The sequence below is a fragment of the Sparus aurata genome, chromosome 20, assembly GCF_900880675.1.
Source record: "Sparus aurata chromosome 20, fSpaAur1.1, whole genome shotgun sequence".
NCBI lineage: Eukaryota > Metazoa > Chordata > Actinopteri > Spariformes > Sparidae > Sparus > Sparus aurata.
Window position 1 is genome coordinate 19,983,979 of NC_044206.1, and position 23,600 is coordinate 20,007,578.

General features: G+C 41.9%; 3 protein-coding genes across 3 annotated transcripts in view; 2 read left to right on the plus strand and 1 right to left on the minus strand.

Annotated features, from left to right (window-relative positions):
- Positions 1 to 2,656, plus strand: part of LOC115571532 (uncharacterized) — a 29,312-nt gene extending 26,656 nt beyond the window's left edge. The window contains exon 11 of the mRNA XM_030400977.1: positions 2,423 to 2,656. Coding sequence (XP_030256837.1) covers positions 2,423 to 2,622 — 200 coding nt within the window. The 3' untranslated portion in view covers positions 2,623 to 2,656. The remainder of the gene's footprint in view (positions 1 to 2,422) is intronic.
- Positions 1 to 23,600, minus strand: part of opn4b (opsin 4b) — a 105,196-nt gene that overhangs the window by 77,425 nt on the left and 4,171 nt on the right. The gene's annotated exons all lie outside the window — the stretch shown is intronic.
- Positions 415 to 2,132, plus strand: LOC115570958 (GTPase IMAP family member 9-like). Its single transcript, XM_030399820.1, has 2 exons — positions 415 to 874; positions 2,105 to 2,132. The coding sequence occupies exons 1-2, from the start codon at positions 458 to 460 to the stop codon at positions 2,105 to 2,107; spliced, it is 420 nt and encodes a 139-aa protein (XP_030255680.1). The 5' UTR covers positions 415 to 457; the 3' UTR covers positions 2,108 to 2,132.

Consider the following 23,600-nt stretch of genomic DNA (forward strand, 5'->3'; position numbering starts at 1 on the left):
AAGGGTAAAACAAAACCAGCCAACACAAATAGTTACCAAAACTACTAAAGTTACATCCAAATAGTTACAATAAGAATTGTAATTTTAAAGTGCCAGACTTCTAACAGCTGTGTTTTTCTGCAGAACCAACACTCAACCTGAGAATCTTGATGGTCGGCTGGGTGTTCTCTGGGAAGAGTGCGTCTGGGAACACCATTTTTAAAACTGACATGTTTCAGACTGGTGAAATAACGAAGAAAGCTTTAAAACAAAGCGGCGAGGTGGCTGGAAGGGAGGTCGTCATCGTGGACACTCCTGGATGGTGGAAATTCTTCCCAGCAATGTTCACCCCCTCGCCTTGGAAGGCTGAGATTTCAAACGGGGTCTCTCTGTGCTCTCCATCACCAAATGTCATTTTGCTGGGAGTTCCGGTTGACACATCGTTCACTGATGACCAAAGAGGGTCACAGAGGAAAACATGAGGCTGCTTGGACAGAGAGTGTGGAGACATGTTATCGTGCTGTTTACATTCGGGGACACTCTGGGGGACAAAACTATTGAGCAACACATTGAAAGTGAAGGAAAGCCTCTCCGATGGCTCATTGAGAAATGTGGGAATCGATATCACGTCCTCAACAATATGAGCACAGATGATTATCAGGTTATAGAGCTGCTGGAGAAGATGGAGGAGATGGTGGCAGGAAACAGCTCCTTTTACCCCAATGCCAACCCTGATGCAGATTGCACAAAACATCTAGAAGACAGAAGTGACTATTTAACCGAAATCAAAGATGAGAACACAACCAAGAAGATCACAGAACAACTTGCCATCGAATGGGATCGCAAGAACTGGGAAAAACACCGTTGTAAGGAAGCATTGACTCACCACCAAGCAGTACGTATCCAGAGACATGAAGATCATTTAAAAAAACACTATAAATGCAATAGGACAGATTTAACTTGATTGTCACACTTGGATCAAAAAAATCACACCAAAGTTTATATTTTACTGTGATTTGCTCATTATATCAATTGATTGAATTGATTAATTGATTCCTTAAGAGTCCTTTTGTATACCTGAAACTTCTTATCATTGTAATCAGATCATGGGCTTTAAGTATGCAGACACAGAAGTGTTTCTCCATGACACTGACCTTCACCTTTAATGGTTCTCAATTGTTCTCTGGCATGCCCTTCAAAAATGTCCAGGCCCCCGCTACATACATTTTTCTCAATCATAAGCAATAATTGGTGAAATAAGGCCCAATGCCAACACACTCCGAGTTAGTACTCGCCTTGGTGTAAGGTGCCCTAATTCTGGTTGGGATGCGGGGGTACAGTGAAGTATTACCTCCAAATTCCACCAGATCCATGTTCGTTCCGTGTCCGATCTACAACAGCAGCGGAGCTCACAGGTTCCACTCTAGTCTTTGTGTGTACTTTCACTGGCTCGTTGCCTTGTATAACTACTCTGATGCAGTTCTGGCAGTCCCGACTTTTTTGTAGCAGATACCCAAGGCTTCTATTTTCGGTGAATGCCTGAACATGAAGCATTAATTCAGCCGAATTCAGCACAGACCAGACAGGAAATCAGACACCGAAAACAACAACATAACATCCGGTTGATGTTCAGGATAGAAACACTCCATGTTGACACCAGCACATAAATTGAAAAAAGAGACAAATCCAAGCACTTCCTCGAATGCTTTGGTTGGCAACGCTTAAGTTTTTTCTGTTTGTTGTGTCCTGGCCCCTAAATGGTGGAACGAACTCCTGATCAATGTCAGGATAGTGGATACACACGCCATCTCCCGCAAAAGAATCAAGACTCACTTGTTCAGACTCCGCATAGCATAGCACCCTCAAACTAAGGGTTATGGGGACTCTCTGTTGTTTCAGAGTATTACAGCTCTTTTCTTTATAAGAAAGCTTAAAATAATCACAACGAATTTTAGTGAAATTGAGGACAGTATGATAGCATCAGCAAACTTTTTTGTGTTTGTTTCTTTTAAATCATATCCATTCAACTTAATTTCACCCACCATGTTTGAGAGCCACTCCTCTAGAGTATAAAGTCAACAGACTTAACTGTAGAAGTAACCTGATTGTTGTGTTTCCTAACCAGTGAGTGATGCTAAGCAGAGCTCTCAGGGAGACGAGGGAGACGAGGTGCAAATGGAGCATGAAGACGACCAGTTCAAGAGCTGCTTTGGTCCTGAAGTAGACGGTGAAGATGATGCAGGATCTGGACCTCTGAACATATTGAGGGAACTGATGGAGAGAGAGTGGAGCAGAAGAGAGGTGGCCATGGAGCAGGCGTCCTGGAGACAGTTCTACGATCTTGCAGCAGGTGAATTGATCAATTAACTTTGTGCAAGTAACTTCTGTCTTGTTCAGTTTTGTTTTGCTAAACCATTCTTATTCTTTTTTATTCATATCATAGCCTCCTCTGAGCCAGATAGTGATCGGCTGTGGAAATCACGAGAAAAAGTAAGACGGTGGCTGAAAACTTCATCTGGGTATGGAGGTTCATCTGGGTATTCAGCCTCTTACCTCAGCGACCAGTGGAAGGAATACAGTCTCTTTTTTGGTCAAGCGAGCTCGCCACCAAGGGCTCCCAAGACTAGGAAGAAATCATTTTAAATGAAGTAATTCAATGAAGCAAAATTAATTCCACAGTCCCTATATATATATATATATATATATATATACTTTTATTAGTCTATCACTACCATCTAATGCACACATCAGTTAAATATAAAGTGCCAAGACATCAAAACATCAAAAATACAGGTATACTTATTATATGAGGGTGAACAGGAGTGGATGATGCAAGCAGAGCAGATGTTTTGCACTTATGCTGTAGGTCACAAAGTCCAAAACTGTGAACTAAGACTGTTGAGTCTAATCTGTTTGAACTGAACTCTGAGGTTGCTTTTGTGTAGTGTGAACTTGTACAACACTGATGATGGTTGGTATTACTCTGAAGGGTCAATTGTGCCTTCACGCCCTCTGTTCGGCACACTGAGCCTTCCGTAGAGAGCATCACTCTAAATGTTGTGGCTACAACAGTGATTATAATCTAATCACTGCTACCTGGAAGAAATATTGTTATCGTTGTGACAATTTAATTCTTGCTGAAATGAATATCCAGAACATATATGTTAATTTTACTAGTACTAGTATCATTCGAGTAAAAATATGCCAATATCCGTACACGTTATGAAGGAAAATCCTCGTTGGGTATCTGACTAAGGTTTATTCAAGTTTTTTTTTTTAATTATTTAAAAACATCGAGACTTCTCTGTAAATAGTTATTTTGATCGAATCATATCAACTTTAGTTTAGTTGACTGAACAAATTGTGTTCAAGCTCACCGCTACCATTTATATCTAGCTATTTAATCTTTACTGCACTGTAGAGTTGCATGTTGAGGTGTTGGTGGCAGTGTATGACTTAATACAGAGGTTGAGTACTGGGAAATGAGATCTGATCGTTTTCCAAGAACTACACCTGCGGAAACTGGTGATTATAAGTATGTATGATAACTTGATACCAAGGAAACTGTACCGCTTAGTACAAATGTAAAGAATCAGAATGGGATTGTTAGCCAGGTATGCAAGCACTTAAAGAATGTCCTTTTATTTGCTTTATAGAAAAATAATAATAAAAACAGAGCCAAAGCAAAGTGACAAACAGAGATGATGTTTGCACACTGCTTGTTCCTGGTGGAATGCAGCTGATCAATAGAGGCGGTTTGAAAGTGTGTATATATTAATAGCAAATCAAGAATGTTGCAAGTATTCTTTCAAGTGTACTAGTAAAGACAAGTTCTGAAAAGCTGGCTGTTGTGAATGCTGGCTGAAAAGTTGAGGCTTAACATGCATTGCTGAATGTAAAAACTTGATTAAATACCAGTAATTGAATATGTGAATGTTGTTGGTTTGATGTTAAGCTGACGCTAAACTGAAGTGCTGTCTTTAATTGCTGTGAAGTTGCATCTGAAGAAGAGTAACAGTCATAGCAGTGAGGTGACAATGAAGGATTCACAATATGTTTTAAGCTGGGAGGAAACTGCGAATTTGTGCAGAGACAGAGTTTGAAGGAAAAACTATGTAAGGGATGGAAAAGTTAAATGAGTCTCATAATGTATCAAATTAAAAAGGTAATTGTACATATTATAGTTGAATGTAGTATTAATGGTTGCAACATATACTCTATGTGTGTCCCTGTGTGTACATGCTAGCTTGTAGCGGTAAGAGATAAATAAGCAAAATATACTCTGTGTGTGTATCAGAAATCAGAAGTACAGACGATGGCAAAAATGAGCTGCCATGTAATGTCACTGTCGCATAATGAAGTTCAACCTTGAAATGTCACTATGGGAATAAATCTTGATCAAAACTTCAGGTGTGTTTGTTTTATTTTTTTTCATCTCCCATTTACTTTTCATTGTAAAGCTGAAACTACCATTTGCAGAATAAGTTGTACAGTCAGCGTGAGTAAAGCAGAGTGCAGAATTAAACACATGAAGCATTTAATATCTTCTTTTTTCTTAGAAATAAGTTTACTCTCACCTGTTTGGATTGGTTTACGTGAACTCATGTGTGTTTGCTGGTTTAGTTGGATTCTCTCGGTGTTAGATAGCTGTAAACTGAATTCCTGAGACCGCTTGTAGAGGATCGTCTCAGAGAATTTTCAAGCTTGTGTCGTTCGGTACTGATGAATGAGATTCTGGTTCATTTTCGTGCTTGTGCGATTTGTCTAGGCAGCTAGCTACAAGAAGAGTTTGTACAAAACAAAGGCATAAGGAGGCCTACATTAAATAGGAGTGGTCGCAGGACAATCAGTAAGATTACAGGAGGGATCGAATACCAGAGACTGTCTCTTTGTCTGCAGATCATGTGTGATTGTAGATGGAAGAGTGAGAGCAGATCCAGTATTTAATCGATCACGGATGGAGTTGTTTTCTCAGACGTAGAAGAAAATATGTAGTATAGAGTATATACTATAGTATACTCTGTATAAAATGCTGTGATGGATCGCCCAGTTTTACTTGGGCTGACCACTCAAATGACACATATGTGTGGTAAACACTGACACCAAACAATTGAAAGAATTAGTAGTAAGACATTGTTTCACAACAACATTTTCACATATGCATTTTTTTTGTTTGTTTGTTCATTTATTTAGATTTTTACATTATCACCAGTCTGTATATCTCTAATCAGAAAATGAACACTGTATATTGTTGCTTGTTTTTAGTTTCACTCCCTCTGTTCAGATAGAATTAACAAACAAAGAAAAATGCTGTAAATAAATAGGTTTAAGTGGGCCTTAGCCCAATTAAACATCATTTTATGTTAAACTCGTGACATTTGAGCAGTTCACTGCGGTACACCGCATGCCTCACATGTTGTTGACTGTACAGTTGGAGGAAGCCAGGACCAAGTTCCTCAAAACAAGTACATTTACTGATCACACAGCCAACAACAATACACAGGAGGAGATCCAACCCATTGGATGCCTTTATTGTTGACTACATTCTTAAGGAAACATGGAGAAAGCTTTACCTGTCAAAGGTAAGATGTAACAGCCTGTTGTGAGAAGCGAGAAGGAGAAGTGTGCGGGCGAAGAGTCACATTGGTCAAAGCCCCCGGGTGGCTGCGAGGATACGACCTCTGTAACACACCCGAACTGTTCAAGACAGAAGCGATTCTCAGCGTCACACCTGGACTGCATGGTTTTATCCTGGTGATTAATGCTGAAATACCATTCAAGGACGAGTATGAGAAGACAACAAAGAAGCACTTGCAGCACTTTTTTGGTTACAAGGTGTGGGATCACACGATAGTGGTCTTCAGCCACAGAGGTCAGATCGATCAGGAAACCATTGATGATTTCATCAAGAGGGAAGGGGCTCCACTTCAGTCGCTTCTGGAGGCCTGTGGTAACAGATACCACGTCCTCTGTGACGATGGCACAGAACACAGCGAGAAAGTCAAAGAGCTGTTTGAGAAGATTGACGACATGGTGGCTAAAAACATATGTTACAAAACTGACAGCACGCTGATCGAAAGTGCTGAGTTGAAGAGGAAGGATGTGGACAAAAAAGCTGAGGAGTTGCGTCTTCAGTCACAACAACAACGGGAAAAGCTCAGAGATCTCATGACAGGTCAGTTGAGTTTGGTCATTTAAGGAACTGTGATTTCTGTGGTTTTGATCATGATTCCTACAGCTGTTTGGAACATTGCAAGTAAAGGCTGGAACACACCGGCCCAACCGTTTGACGTCTGAAGCGTTTGGGGAGACTCGGACGAGGTTGGGAACAAATCTGTTCGGTGTGTTCAGCTGCGTTGGAAGCTTTCAGTGCCGCACGGACGTTGTCTGCTCCGATTCAACATGCGAAGTCTGGGAAGGTTGGCTGTCGGCCGTCTGAGCCATTGGATTCTCTGATTGGTTGTGTGCCAGCTGTATAACAATTCTGATTGGCGGTGTGCTAGCGAATCAGCGCGGCGTGTGGGAGGGGCAGAATACTGTGTCCGCTTTGTTTTTCTGTGCACTCCGTTCCGTCATTCCTCGTTTTCATGTTTTGGAATAACTTTATTGGCATGACACTAGTCTGTGTTCGTTTGGTAATGCCTCGCTGCATGTTTAGTATGCAGCTGTTTTTGTCTGAAATAGTTAAGTTTCATTTTGATCAAAAGTAAAGACAGTTGCGTACATAAAGCTCTCATCCAGTGTCATTTTTGTACACAACACTAGTGCCACCCGCTTATTGCATCTCGCGAAAGCGCAGAACATACACGCTACTGTGAAGTTGGCAGCACGTCGAAGCGGTGTGTTCAATGCAACTTTTTTGCCAAACGGGTCAGACAAGAGGCAGCAAAGTGGTCGGGTAAAGGCAGCTGGCTGTTGGTTTGAGTCTGGGCGGTGTGTTGGGGCCTTAAGTCTCAAAGGAACACCAACTGTCAGATGATCAGATTGGTTTTAATAATCCCCATGATAGCCTACATTTGTTTTAAGGTGCAGATCGCTGTACCCAAGGTCCGATCACACACCTGTCAAGTAGTCAGTGAAGAGAAACAAATCTTTTTTTGGATCCTGTTTGAATTGAACCATGAACTTCAGATATGTTTGTCAATTTTAAATGTAATTTTGTAAGTCAAAAAAGTCAGAGTTTGTTGTAGAGACAGTAAAATCTATTAAGTCTTGTATGAAATAGCTCAGTAAACGTCAACAACACTGTCACTTCTGGCTATAGTGTAATAATGACTATTGGGTAGTACACATGGGTCAGAGTGTCAATATGCTGTTGGGTGTTACCTGGTGTAATGGTGACCGTTTTGTAAGAAATTAAGACGAGCACCAAAACTTGAAAAAAACAACAACATCCAAATAGTTATATTAAGAATAGTAATTTCAAAGTACCAGACTTCTAACAGCTGTGTTTTTCTGCAGAACAAACACTCAACCTGAGAATCTTGATGGTCGGCTGGGTGTTCTCCGGGAAGAGCGCGTCTGGGAACACCATTTTAAAAGCTAACATGTTTCAGGCTGGTGACAGAACGAAGAAAGCTTTAAAACAAAGCGGCAAGGTGGCTGGAAGGGAGGTCGTCATCGTGGACACTCCTGGATGGTGGAAATTCTTCCCAGCAACGTTCACCCCCTCGCCTTTGAAGGCTGAGATTTTAAACGGGGTCTCTCTGTGCTCTCCATCACCAAATGTCATTTTGCTGGGAGTGCCGGTTGACACATCGTTCACTGATGACCAAAGACGAGTCACAGAGGAAAACATGAAGCTGCTTGGACAGAGAGTGTGGAGACATGTTATCGTGCTGTTTACATTCGGGGAGGCTCTCGGGGACAAAACTATTGAGCAACACATTGAAAGTGAAGGAAAGCCTCTCCGATGGCTCATTGAGAAATGTGGGAATCGATATCACGTCCTCAACAATATGAGCACAGATGATGATTACCAGGTTAGAGAGCTGCTGGAGAAGATGGAGGAGATGGTGGCAGGAAACAGCTCCTTTTACCACAGTGCCTATCCTGATGGAGATTATGCAAAACATCAAGAAGACAGAAGTGACTATTTAATCGAAATCAAAGATGAGAACACAACCAAGAAGATCATAGTACAACTTACCATCGAATGGGATCGCAAGAACTGGGAAAGACACCATTCTGAAGGAAGCATTGACTCACCACCAAACAGTACGTATCCAGAGACATGAACAAAAACATCATTTCAAAAAACACTATAAATGCAATAGGACAAAATCAACTTGATTGTCACACTTGGATCATAAAAATCACACCAAAGTTTATATTTTACCGTGATTTGCTCATTATATCGATTGATTGAATTGATTAATTGATTCCTTAAGAGTCCTTTTGTATAGCTGAAACTTCTTATCATTGTAATCAGATCACCGGCTTTAAGTATGCAGACACAGAAGTGTTTCACATGACACTGACCTTTACCTTTAATGGTTCTCAATTTTTTTCTGGCATGCCCTTCAGAAATGTCCAGGCCCCTGCTACATAAATTTTCCTCAATCATAAGCAATAATTGGCGAAATAAGGCCCAATGCCAACAAACTCCGAGTTAGTTCTCGCCTTGGTGTAAGGTGCCCTGATTCTAGTTGGGATGGGGGGGTACAGTGAAGTATTACCTCCAAATTCCACCAGATCCGTGTTCGTTCCGTGTCCGATCCACCACAGCAGCGGAGCTCACAGGTTTCACTTTAGTTTGTGTGTGTACTTTCACTGGCTTGTTGCATTGCATAACTACTGCAATGCAATTTGCAACTATTTATATCTAGCTATTTAGGTTCAGTTGTCCCTTCACGCCCTCTGTTCGGCACACTGAGCCTTCTGTAGAGAGCATCACTTTAAATGTTGTGGCTACAACAGTGATTATAATCTAATCACTGCTACCTGGAAGAAATATTTTCATCATCAAGATTGAATTATTTTCAATTTTGGAATTCCTGAATGATTTTCTCGTTTTTTCTTTTTTTGAGAGCCGTCATCAGGCTGTTACGAGTTGTGTTATTGTTGTGACAATTTAATTCTTGCTGAAACGAATAACCAGAACAGACAGTTAATATTACTAGTACTAGTATCATTCGAGTAAAAATGTGACAATATCCGTATACATTATAAAGGAAAATCCTCGTTGGGTATTTGACTAAGGTTTAGTCAAATTTCTAACGAATGATAAGTGGAGCAATTTCTGATCAAATCATATCAACTTTAGGCTTAAATTACCCAAGTCTGGTTTCTCCTACCCACTTGCCCATTCCAATTATAAAGACAGGTTTAGTTTATGTGGATGAACAAATTGTGTACATGCTCACCGCTACTATTTATATCTAGCTATTTAATATCTGCACTGTACTGTAGGGTTGCCTGCTGAGGTGTTGGTGGCAGTGTATGACATAATAAGGAGGTTGAGTACTGGGAAATGAGATCTGATCGTTTTCCAAGAACTACACATGCGGAAATTGGTGATTTTAACAGCAAGGAAACTGTATCGTTCAGTACAAATGTAAAGAATCAGAATGGGATTGTTAGCCATGTATGCAAGCACTTAAATAATGTCCTTTCATTTGCTTTATAGAGAAATAATAATAAAAACAGAGCCAAAGCAAAGTGACAAACAGAGACGATGTTTGCACACTGCTTGTTCCTGGTGGAATGCAGCTGATCAATAGAGGCGGTTTGAAAGTGTGTATATATTAATAGCAAATCAAGAATGTTGCAAGTATTCTTTCAAGTGTACTAGTAAAGACAAGTTCTGAAAAGCTGGCTGTTGTGAATGCTGGCTGAAAAGTTGAGGCTAAACATGCATTGCTGAATGTAAAAACTTGATTAAATACCAGTAATTGAATATGTGAATGTTGTTGGTTTGATGTTATGCTGACGCTAAACTGAAGTGCTGTCTTTAATTGCTGTGAAGTTGCATCTGAAGAAGAGAACACAGCCATAACAGTGAGGTGACAATGAAGGATTCACAATATGTTTTAAGCTGGGAGGAAAACTGCAAATTTGTGCAGAGATGGAGTTTGAGGGAAATAGTATAGACAACGGCAAAAATGAGCTGCCATGTAATGACACTGTCGCATAATTAAGTTCAACCTTGAAATGTTACTATGGAAATAAATCTTGATCAAAACTTCAGGTGCGTTGTGTTTTTTTTTTCCTCCCCCATTTACTTTTCATTCTAACGCTGAAGCTACAGTTTGCAGAATAAGTTGTACAGTCAGCGTGAACAAAGCAGAGCGCAGAGCCAAATTCAACACGTGAAGCATTTAAGATTAAAATACAGAGAGCAGGACTCAAAGATAACACATTGCTGATTAAACAGAAAGAAAATCCACACATGCACGTTCAGCGATACCACGATTTGCATAAATGTGCACATCTTTCATAGAGATAGCTTCTTTGGCAGTTCATGACCAGAAGATTGATGACCTCCTGCTGAAATAAGATCTTCTCTCATTCAAACAACTGACAACATTTACATCAGCCCGAACAAAAGCGATGAGCGTACCAGTTTGTTTCTCACATGATGCATGTAATTTACGTTTATTCACAGATAACATTAGTGACAATCAACACTAAAAGCATCGATTCTTGGTTACATTTACAAGTTTTGTGTAGTTAAACATATGTGTTGATTTGACAGCTATCGAGTCTGCTTGTGGAGGTTAAATGTTTTAAATGAGTCAAACAGGTTCGGTGTGACAGCATCTTAAACTCCCAAGATCGTCACTCCTGTGTCTCATACCAGCAACACAACTAAACAAAATGTCTGCATGTGACAGACTTCTTCCTTCTCCCACCGCTGCTTGCATTAACAACCTCAGGGCTGAGTCCATGCGTACCCACATCGCCACTTATCACTTAAAACTCTTCAGAGGATATCTCGAAAAACAGAGGATCAAACGATGGTGTGTGTGGTTGACTGTGCACCGTCCACTTCAAAGATGCACTTTTAAGGAGAATAATGTCATGAAATAAATGAAAGAAGGACACAAAAAGGTTTTAAACATCACAGAGGGAATAAGAGCGAGGAGGGCGAGGAGAATGAGATTAAGCTGACAGCAGAAATGTGGAGGGAAGCCTCTGATGAAGAGCGATGAAGAGTTGGGAATGTGTACTCGAATCCTACTGAGACTCCTGAGCCCATCAGCCGGACCGTCAGAGGGGATTAGGAAGACCGGGGATTACCATCGGAATGGCAAAATTGGATCTCTGTTATATCAGAATAAATGTTAATCCAGAGTTAAACCTCCTACAGTTGTGTGCTCGCAGAGAGACAGGCATCGATACGCATAAACACATGGAGTTTGGAGGTGGGAGGATGATGAACAGAGGAGGCAAAGGTGAAGAAGACAAACAAGAGGACGGGGATAATGGTCTCTATATGACGTCTGTTCCTTCTATGTTCAGACTGAAGCATCTGATAATCAGTCAGACTACAGCCTTCCTCCTCTGACATGTTGCTCGTTAACACTGATTTTTATTCTTTGTCGTTATGTCTGCATGTGTCATTATATCACATCCTCAAGACAACCGACCCCCGGTGCTCAAAGTCAACATCAATTATGTGATTCATCAGCTGGCATCAGGAGATCCATGGACACGGGCACTAAGGGGCAACTTCAAAATCATCAGTCGATAAACAGAAAGGGTGATGCAGAGAGCGAAAAAGAAATAAAGAGGCAACCGTGAGAATATCCGTCCACAACAATGTGAAGACTGTCCGTCATCATGAGGACTGATGTTACTCTACGGTTCTGTGGTTTATCAGTCGAGTGTGTGAACTGCACTGCAGACTGGGGTCTGTGTTAACAGGGACAAACTGCATCATTTCAAACTGCGAGGCTGCTCATAACTCATATTAAGATGCGTCTTTGGTGACCCAATCACAAGTGGACAGCTCCAAGTCCGTCAGTCCACACTTCGAATTAATATGCGATTCAACATGCGCCTCATCACTTCTCCACTCTATATGCAAATAAAGACATAGGTTGTTAGGACGAAGAAAGACAGAACCTGATGTATAACAAATACCTTAGAATTATTTATAGACAGACTTTTACAACAGTTTTTACAACAATTAAACAGGGGAGTCTGGGGGAGTTCGCCTCCCTCTTCAGCTCCTCGCTGGTGTTGATGTGCAGTCGTGGCTGCTTTGGCTTCTCTTCAGACTGCTGCAGTGAAAAACATTTTAATGTTGTAACATTGTTGTAAATTACTATTAGATGTGACTTAACAAGTTGATTCAAATAAATACAAAAAACATGAATGACGCCATTTATTACGACGTCACTTTATAGAATGACCCTTCAGGAATCCCGCCTGTGATCGACTTCCCGAGGACGCCGTTACATTTCAAATGTCTCCAGTGAGTAAAAGACAGCAGGAGATGTTGCTGATGTTCACAATGGTCATTTAAAATCTACTTCAGGTGCTGCTGGTTCTGAAAGTAAAGTGTGTAATTTTTTAGGCTTGTATCCGCATGAAACTCACCTGGTTGAATCACCAGCTTAAAATATGAAAATGTCAGCTACCCTGAAGTCAAACTGCAAGACCGTAAACTTCAAAACTTCACTGGGGGAATTCTGTCGGTGTTCTGCTAATGGTAAGAGGTGGCTAACAGCTTGAATACATTTGCTTTTGGATTCTGCTTCCATTTTGGATTAATTGGGCGACTTGGGGCAATGTCTATGTTTACTAGTTCAAAAACCAAGCATCTTTAATTCACCATCACTCTTCAAATCTCTGACTGTCTTCTCAACAGCCGGGGCAGCCGAAGCTCATGGTTAGTAGAGTGATAAGACCCAAACCCAATGGCAAAAATGATGGACGAAAACGTAATTTTTCAGAAAAACAAAAATAATCTTTGGTCTGTGCAGGGATTAAACTGCGTCGAGCTTGAGTTGGGTTCAGACGTAAAGAGAATGTGTCCTTTAACTCAGTTGCTTGGAAACAACTCCAGCTCCCAGCGACTGTAACAGCAACGAGGAGACAGCAGACAGTTGTGGAAAAGACAAGGACGTTGTGTCTCTTCTCTTTCTCTGAACACACACTATAGTTCTTTTTTGAAGCATCTGCGCGAGTTCAAAATTGACACTTCAAGACAAAGAGGAAAGAGGAGAAAACAAAGAAAACAAAGAAATAACAGAGAGAAGTGGAGTTGTGTTTACGTTCTACAAATAAGTTAAAGTTGTCTGGAAGTTGTAGGAGTTGTCTTCTATTACTTTTATACATTTATATAAGTGAAACAAGTGGGTTAAACTTTATTTATATAGCAACTTTTTGATACATAGATCCAAAGTTCTTTCCAAACAACAAATAGATAAACATAGCAGCACACAAAAATGCAAAAAAAGAGAGAAAGAAGGACAAACAGGGGAAAATAAAACAAAAGGGAGGGATAAATAAAAGAGGCACAGCAGATGAGAAAACAAACAGGGAAATCTATAAAAAGGCTTGACTGTAGAGGTGGGTCGCTTAAAACTGTCCACAGATTCAGATAGTCTTAGTGAATGGGAAAGACTATTCCGTACTGTTGGAGCTAAAAGGGCAAACATTCATATACTCCAGTAATGAGTGATTTTACTCTCTTCTTTCAGTCCTTACATTTTTTTTTTACTTAAATTCTTACATATTGTACATTTAAATCACCTCACCTACATAGCAAAAGCCAAATCAATCTTGACATTCAGGAATCAAACCCCACGTCCCTCAGGGGAAGTCCTGTGTATGATCCATTCAGTCACACCATGACTCGGACTCTCCTCGCTCTTTATACCTTCTCTTCAGGAAGAGATACCAGAGGGGTAACTACAGCGTGCTAAATGAGTGTTGGGGGTGAGATCGGCTGAAATGACTGGGAACGTCATTCCCCTAGAGGGTAAATTGGAAAGTTTTCAATTAAGATTGCGAGTTTTCATTTGGCAGAAGGGAAATGCTTTGGTTCAATCTGCGTAATTGTAATACACTACCTTTTAACCTCAAACATTGATCAAGCTGCTCCTCGGGGGTTTGCAGAAGTCTCACGCCAGCCTGTGATTGGTTGTTTGCCACCGCTGTGCAAGAAACAATCAATTACTCTTAAATATACCGTACAAATGTGACTGAAGACAAAATACAGCTCTGCCTCTGTCGTGGCTGCGTTTGCACATTTTCGAATTAATGAAACCCTGCAGAGCAAATCCGAGCTGGTGCTTCGGTAGATTATTGATTTGCTCCATTGGAAACATTCGTTCACGTGCGAGGGGAGGGGTGTAATGTTGTAATCCCAGAACAGATCCCAACGAGATGAGAAGGACCCTCGGACTTTGAACTCTGCAGGGCAAATCTAATCACATTGGGCCGAGCAGAGGGTATCTGCAGGAGACAGGAAATGGAAGGTTGGGTGGGTAAAGACTTTACAGCGTGCACGTAACTGACTGTACAAAAATTGCAGTATAGATGCAAAAGATGATAACCTACTCATCAAGCCATTTGCTGCACGGACAGGAAGATTGCACCGAATGATATCGTTCCTCTTTGTGTGCGTTCATGTTCGCGTATTTCGCGACACAAAGCAGTCCGAGGGATTGACTCAGAGGATGGCAGTGAATGAAACAGAGGACATCGCTTAACCACAACATGACGGCTGACGTGTCTCCATTTGATGGAGTTACCACCAAAAAGCATCTGGCTGCCCTGTGTAGTCCTCACATAAAAGGCAAACAGATTAGATTAAAATGGCATACAACAGATTAAAATGGCACAGTGGGGGAAGTGATTTCATAGAATTGGCAGACGAGATGAACGAGGGCATGTCAAAACTGACAAACAGCGAGTTGGACTCTTTCTCTGCGTGTGTGTGTGTATAAAAAGAGATTAGTGGGAAAGACTGAATGGAAGAGAGGGAGAAAAAAATTAATCATCAGGTTTTTTGGAAAGGGTAGAGTCGATTTTAAATGGAGAATAAAAAAAAGAAAAACAGAGCGGTAAAAGAAGTGACTTTCTGAGACTATGAAAGGAAGAAATGATAACATGTCAAAGGGGTTCACAGATTTTGCCAAAAGAGGCAGCGCCAGATAAGCTTTTCCTGCTCCCGACTGACCCTCGAAGCGAAGCATTCTGGGGTTGACGAGACGGTCATTGCATGAAACATAATGAAGGAGCTGGGTGGGGGCGAGCAGCACAGCCTCATCCAAACATCATTTGCAGACACTTGATGCTCTTTACTGAAACATCTGACGACAAAACGAAGAATATAGAGTGGATCTGATTAAAATCTCGCCACCTGCTCACAATCGCTCCTGGGGCACACTGTGTTTGCCGTACGGGGCCGCCAGGTGTGACCCATATTCAAATGCATACATTCAAATCACCTCCTCGCGTTCTCTCTCACATCATGTAAACAACTGAATGGGTTGATTGCCAGTGACTCCCAAGACAGCTTATATCCCCGTTCCCAAAACGACATGATTGTTGCGGCATGCCAGCGAAAGGCTTAACAGGCCGTCGCTTGGTTAGAGGTGCTATTGCTTTCTGTTGCATTCACGTTAAAACGCCGCTGTTGTTCTGATCATCTCCTCCCTCAAGTGGTTGCCAGTTTGTGCCCTCGCTCACGTTGCTAACGTTGGCTAATGTTGCCGATGTTGCCGATGTTGCTAACCTCGTGATACCAACAGCGTTATACCATCGGCTGACAAACCTTGTGAGAAGCTGGGACCAACTGTTAGAACAAATGTATTTACTTCACATTGTGTATAAGATGTAACTTCATGATGTTATTACGTTAAAATAACGCACAACTGACTTTTTGGTTTCACACTGGACACAAACAGCTGCCGGCTGAATCGAAGTCCTGTGCTTGTCTGACTCGGCCACCCGTTCCCGACGTCCTCCTCATGTGGGCTTTCTCGCTCTTTATCCTAATTCGCCTGACGTCCTCCTTTGTTGCCGTAATAATTGCTACGCCCACTAAAGGTCGCCACCTACCAACAAACGTAAATATGGGCTGTAATAAGCTGCTTTCACGGACGACCTATATGGTAATTTCCTGATGAGGACGGGTTGCACGCTGCGCTGTACCTCCAAACTGGCATAGCAACTAGTGATTATTTTCCCAACTGATTAATCTGTTGATTATTTTCTGGATGTATTGCTTCATTAGCTGTGGGGTTTGTTTAAGACTTGCCTTTGATTAAGCTCTTTGTTAACTTTCTATTGATTTGTCTCTTTGCTTGCTTTTGTTTCCCCCCCCTAATTTCTGTTGTGAAGCACTTTGTGACTCTCAGAAAATAAACTTTAATTAATTATTATTCAAGTATTATAAGATTTCCAAAATTGCAGAAAAAATTGGCAGACCACCAGATGAGTAATATAATTGTAAAATGACAAAATTGATAGAAGCATTAATCCTGTCATTTCAGACACCCCCCCCCCCCCGGCCGTCAAATTATGTACATGAAACGGTCCGCAGTGCAAAAAATGTTGGGGACCACTGATGTATATGATTAAAGAAATAATCCAACATTTTGGTAAATCATATATTTTTTTAAATTTTCACTTTTGCTAAATATACAGTAAGGCAACTGCTGCTTGGCTTGGGTTGAAGACTGGAAAATGGGTAAAACAGCTCGTAAGCCAAGTTACAGTCCAAATGTACTGTAATAAAAACATCTACCCCTCTTGAACTCATAGTTTGCAATTAGCATATAAACTGAAGTATAACAGTATTTACGGGGGTTTATGTGCAGGACTATTTTTGGCCCAGATGAGGTGACTTCCTGGAGTCTTCACAAAAACTGAAGTCAAGTCATTTGTACATTTTAGTTTTTTACGGAACATCCAAAAATGTGCTTAATGTGCTACTTGTGAGCTTTAGAGGTTCTGGTAGGCAGAACTTTTTTTTGCCTTTCAACAATAATAAAGACTAATTCCTAAATCTTTATTCTACACTAAGCCAACCAGCTGCTGGCTGTAGCTTTATATTTAAGGGACACATGAGAGCGGCACTGATCTTCTCATCTGACTCTCATCAAGAAAGTGTATAAGTGCCATGTGGCATGCAAAGCCTTTGGCGCTACTTCAGGATCACAGTAGCTATGCATTCAGCTAAAAGTCAGCTAAAAATACCCAAACTAACATGAGGTTTGGCCATCAGGAAGATTGGTGCGCTAGTGGTCCATCTGTGTGGAGATCAGGTAGGGATCTAACGTAAACATGTCGGTGTGAGCCTGTTTAACCTGGTTCACATGAATCCTGCCCGAGTGTCCTCATGTAATCTTTTAAATCATCCCACATTAAATTGGCCCAGTATACGTGGAATACATTCACACAATCTGGATGGTGTCCTGCTGTTCATCCAATTATGACTGTGCCATGGGGGATGATGATGAGGCCAATTCAGCTGGTCAGCACAGACGAAAGGAAGAAGGAAACCCTGCGGGGGGAGAGCGATAACTCTTGAGGAAAAGCAAATGTCAACCAAGTGACGAGGACGGTGTCAGTCACTCAGGTGTAGCTGATAATGTCACAGAGCACCAAACTCTAACTCGCTTCTCCCCTCGACAAATCTGGACAAAAGCACCATGGCAGACGATGGGAAACATGTAATCACATCGGCCCAGTTTCTCCAGGACTTCAACCTATTGGAGGTTGCTCGACACAATTTACATCTACAGTGCAGTAAATATAGTTTATTGGGTTATACCCAGACCACATGTGACAAGCTCCACAAAACATCCACCTTGGATGTATTTCCTCTGAAAAGCCAAGAATCCCTCCCCAACGGGCCTGAGAGGATGGCAAGAGATGATCAAACTGTGCAAAGGGCAAAGCCCGAATAAATTAACTCTTACCTGGAGGAGGTGAAGAATGGTGGTGTGGTAACCGATCGCACATGAACCAGATTATGTGACTGTAGAATAATAAAGTGTTGCCTATTTTCGAGGAAACACCCGGCTCAGCGCAGCAGGGAGTGGGGGGTGACGATAATAACTCCCCCCTGAGCAATGTAGACTGGGAGCCTGCGGTTGGATGCTGTGGTGGAGGCTGGGAATATGAAATGCTATGTGAACAGCAGGGGCAAACTTTGTGACAACTTTTATCATGAACCCAGCACAGGATAAATGTCAGCCGTGTACTTTTCTACAAAACTTTTCTTGAATTCTTTTTTTCTCTCTTGTCACAACACTGTGCTCATGCCCTGGTTAGACCTATAGCACATTTTGTCTGTGGTGTAACACACTCAAAACACATAATGCTGCTATACAAAGACTTTAAACAAGGACGTAATTGCCCAATTTCAACCATTCTATCGCTGCTTTCACTGCGTGGCTGTTGTAGGCATAGTCATTCACAAAATCTTGGCACTGAACATCCAGCTATCATCCTGCCGAGTCCGTTGGGACTCATCCGTCCACTTTGCTCATTTTGTCTGACATTAAAACGTAATATCATTTTTTTCCCCCTTCAGGTAACATCTCAATCGATTGTGTCAGTATTTTATTAATAATGTGCCCTCTTGCTGGAGATGTTACACGACTGACGGGGAACAGTTAAGCTGCCTGATCTGGAGGGATGAAGCAGGGAGATATGAGACATTGGCGAGGAGAGACGGGAGCGGATGATTGGAGGGGAACAGAACATGGAGACAAACAGGGAGGACTGTAAATGCAGAGAAAAGAGGCAACGAGTCAGAGAGATTGAGGGAAAGAACGACTTGACTGGATACGAGACATAAGGTGAAAAGAATAAAGTTAGATACGAGGATAGGCAAAGGAGGGGATCCATTATGCTCGGAGAGAGTAGATGGCCTCGGCATCAAGCGTTATTGTGACAGATTAAGGGTTAATGTTCAACTGGGCGGAGAGGAGTGGAATACTTCCATCGTGCCCGCACACAAACACAGCGACGGTGCTGCTGCGTGTGCTGCCGAGGGCTGAAAATCAAAAGCGGTGATTCTGATAATAATAATTGCAGTGATTACCGCTTGTTCGCATATCTCCCAGCCATTATTCCCGCAATGTTGTTTTTTTTCTATGCTACTGTGTAGGCTTGCATCAAATCTCTTCAATCTCGGTCTCTGACAGCAAGCACAGCTGAGGAGGAGATTGCACAAAGAGGAAAAAAACATCCCTCTTGCTCTGGAATCACAGATGGACTGCTGCAGAAAATGTAATCAAAAGCCCTGAAAGGGAGCTCTGACTTTTAATATGTGGAAATGATGCCAGGTTGATGGGTTTGTCGGTGTGTGTGTGTGTGTGTGTGCAAACTTTAACCATACTGTGCTGCTGTTCATCACCGGTGGGGGGGAAAAGGATGATTTATAGTTGGTGTTGGTGCACATTACAATATAAATCACATTTGTTTTCCAGTCACTTCACTTTACATTTATTCCTGCTTTGCCTACACGATATTCAGCGCATGGATATTGTCTGTGTCAGTTATACATCGTAGCAACATGACTGCAGCGCAAGTTTCCACAGAAAAACGAAAGAATAACATCACGTTCACATCACGTTTATGAACAGACTTGCATACTGGGAGGTGGAGAGGATGGGGGTGGAGCTGCAGGCCACACGGCTGCCAGAGACCGCACTCCAAGACTGCATTTCAACAATTAAAAGTGTGAAACCACCGCATGTTTTTTAGGAGGCGCACCATATCTAGCCATGCTTGTCGTGACAAAAAATTTATGTTTTGGACAGTCTGTCGGGACATCGTCAGTTATGTTTCTGTTGACTAAAACAGGTATTTTGAGCCACAACCTATCCGTTACCAAGTGGTTGCCAAGCCAGTCATAGCAGTTCGACCATTAGTATGAACCACTGGATATTTTTAAGGAGACTTCGGGAAAACATCTGGCCATTCGTGTGGCAACGAAAAACATAGTTTTGATGAAACCTTTGGACATCCCCAGTGATGTCTGTCGGGACAAAGAATGTATATTCTAAGCCACAACATGATCTTTCCAATACCTAACCAAGTTGTTGGCAAGCCAGTGATCGCAGTTCAAGAGTGTGTTCAAAAGGTACTTCAGAACAACATCTAGACATGGTTGTGGTGACCAGAACAGGTGTTTTGAGCCACAACATGACCTTTTCCTAACTCTAACCAAGTTTTTTCTGTGCCTAAACCTAACTAGACCTTATCTACACCGTTGTTGTGAGATAAAACTGAAAATTGTACCAACATATACAAAAAATGCAACGTAAAGAAATGTGAAGTTTCATCCACTTCGTGGTTGGCAGAAACGCACTTTGCCAACATTTTTTCTTGCGATTGCAACAGGTGGAGTTGTAGTTGTTTAGAAAAACATTAAATAAAACATATGTAATTACAACTACAATACAGTCTGTTGTCGCCTATTTACTAAACGATTAGACAGAATACTGCTCAGGAATGCTAAACGTGGGGACTAACAGTAACATTTTGCTGGAACACTTTGCAACGCAGGTTAAATGCAATCCCCAAGCACTTCATCAGCACCTCTGTTTTCACCTTTTTGTTCAAATGCAAGAATACACAGAACTGTTCTTGCACTTCACTTCACTGCATGGTGCCTCTTTCCGACACAGAGTGGAAGTCAGTGCAGTTTCCTCATCAATGCGTGTGTGGGCGAGAGACAAAGAAAAAGTACACAGAAGAAAAACTGAAGGAGTCAATGAGTGACTGAATGAATACATTGATGAATGGAAGGGGAAGAATGAATGATCCAGTCTGTGCACGTGCAACAGGGCTAATTGGTAAGTCATAGTTGCTATGGTAACAGCCCCGTTTGATCGAATTTTTTATTTTTTTTCCTTGCAAAAATTCATTCCGAACCGCCAGCTCTACGTGTTTGGAGTTAAAGTGCAGTGATTTGTCCAAAAAAAAGGGTTGAACTTGAGACATTGTCTCCCTGAAAGTGACGCTGTGTGGGAGCATTAACGAGGGAAGCTGCATGCCGAACGCTGACTTCTTTTTTTTTATTTTACCCAGAATCACGGCTGGGTTTGATGGAAGGCCTCCCCGGTTCAACTGAACAAAGAGTTTAGACGCCAGCGAGGGAGAACACCGTTAAAAATAGACCAATAAATAAAGAAAAAGGCGAGAGTGTTTTTACAGGGAAGAAGTCACGCCTGGGTTGCAGCAGACTGACGCATGGGATAAAAATAACCCCAAAGTTTCTATTTCTCTCCCGCAGTAGTCTACTCGAGCTCATCTCCCTCCTCCGCCGGTGTGCTATTTTTAGCCCACGATGACTCTTCTACAGAGAGCGCGAGGGCCTGTCTGCCACCGCGCTGCACGTGAGTCCCCCCCGCACGTGCGCTCCTCTCCGTGACAGGCAGCCCCGGCGTCAGACACAACTCCCACCACCACCGCCGGCGGTACCCACGCCAACCGGAAGGAGGGAAGGGGAGGAGGGATGAGGGAGGGAGGACAGCGTGCAGGAGGGAAGAAGGACTGATCGGAAGATAAACTTTATTCAAAAAAGAGCAGATCCGAAATGCTGCTTCCATTTCACTTTTGTTCAAATTCATGCATTTTTACGCAAGATTGTCTCCGAGACAGATTATGGCCGTGGACATACTGTACGTAGGCGGTTTAAACTCGTATGGGCTCAGTGAAGAGTGCTGTGCTTGGTTTGTTGTTGATTGGTATGTCTGAGTAACAGATGTGACATGTAAATGAACAAAAATGAAATGGGAAAAAAATGTTTTTGGCTCCCACAGAAAAACAACTGCTCCTGAAGCGTCATCAGTCACTTCAACTCTGTGACTTTGTGACATCACACTACATCAAACATTTGCATAATTCATGCTAAGCTGCTCGTTTGACACGTGAGAATTAATGTGGCTCAGCTGCTCTGTCGTTGTTGGCAGTGCTGGCTCAGGCTTGTGTGAACTGACCAATCAGAGGAGACTGGATATTCAGGAGGGATTCAGAAGAGTGTTTCTTTGGTGAGGAGTATTTTGAAAAGCACAATATCAGTTAAATGTATTATTATTATTATTTGGGCATTAAAGCAAATTTAGCAAAACTTATTCTAGTATCACCTCCAGAGAAAATATCCATAGTTCCATAAGTTTCCATTGTTTTCTATTTTCCCACTCCAGGGTTTGAGGTGCTGCTTCAGTCACAGGACCAAACACATCTCAGTCTTACCGGAGCCATATCTCATAGGATCAGATGTATTTTTTTCACAAGCCAAGCACTGTTAGTTTCATTCTATCCAAGAAAAGAGGCAGACATCTCTATAGCAACTAACTCCAAAAACTCAGACTCAGACCAAAACAATGTAAGTGGATAAACAGCACTACAGATAAGAGGAGAAATCAGTATTTTTGATTTGGGGGTGAACTGTCCCTTTAAATCCATGTTTGTGAGCAAGATATATTCCATCCACCTGACTGTTGTGGAATAGGGAGATGCTGATTTAACAGCATGATAATTGCAGAGATTTGCCTCGGGCAGGTCACAATAAAATGCCACTCTAAAAATGTGCAGTTTTATCACAGGACAAAATGCCACAGACGCTGCACGTTTTGAGGGAGCGTGCGATCCGGCAATGCTGACTGCAGAGGTGGGAGTCAGAGCTGTGATCTGAATGTTCATTACACGACCATAAGCAGTCCCCGACGTCATTTCTGAGAAAGAATCAACCATCCTCGCAACCACCGACCAAGTGTGACCATGTCAGACGTGTCATGTAATTATATTTATTTGTTATTGCACTGCAGCAACGGTGTCAGCAGTGCTTCTGCCTTTTTTCTGACATCATTCAGATCATGTGATTGGAAATGTGGTAACTTTCTTTTGTGTAGGATGTTAATTCCAGACAACTGGTGCAGAAGTCAATTTTCTTCATACAGCCCAAAATCATAAATCACATTCCCTTTGGAGGCTTAACAATCTGTACAGTGTATGACACCCTCAAAGAAAAAAAAATCTGGCCATGCTAACTACTTAGCCACCATGCTACCCTCACATATATGAAGAGTTTGTGTGCAATAGGACAACTTGTTTTTACGTGTTTGCAATATCACATATTTACATTATGTCTTTACAAAGAGAGATGTGAACATTGAGTGTAAGGCATCCCCACCCTTCACAGGGCCATGAAGGGTGGTGGAGTTGAAGTCAGGAGCATTAGCAGGTGAAGAATTCTGAAAACGCTTTTGTAACATCGTTAAAAATAATTTATTGGTTTTGTCATGAAAACACAGCCTCGCCGATGAGGAGGGATGAGCTTGGTGGGGCGGTTTTCAGTTGAATGATCCGTTCTTACAATTCTTCACTCGTACGAAGCTTGCTGACTGTGACTCACTTTTAACAATCTCTTCTCCCTCATCCTTTTCTCGGGAACGCTCCGTCCGTGTGCAGTGGACCGTTTTTCTCACGTAGCGCCCCTCATCCTTTGAATCTCAGCTCCTCTTTCTGTGTGTCCTAGTGAACGTCCAGAAATTTCCTCACTTTCTCCCTCCGGTTGTCCATACGCATCAAGGCGGGTCGTTGGTGGAGCCACGCTGGAGGACGCAGCGGTGAAAATGGATCAGAGGAGGTTTGCATTTTGGGAGGAAACATGAAACGACATTAAAAGAATGAAGCGA

Bases quoted from the DNA above. Each gene is read 5' to 3' on its own strand.
- LOC115570958 (XM_030399820.1), top strand. From the start codon at position 458: ATGAGGCTGCTTGGACAGAGAGTGTGGAGACATGTTATCGTGCTGTTT.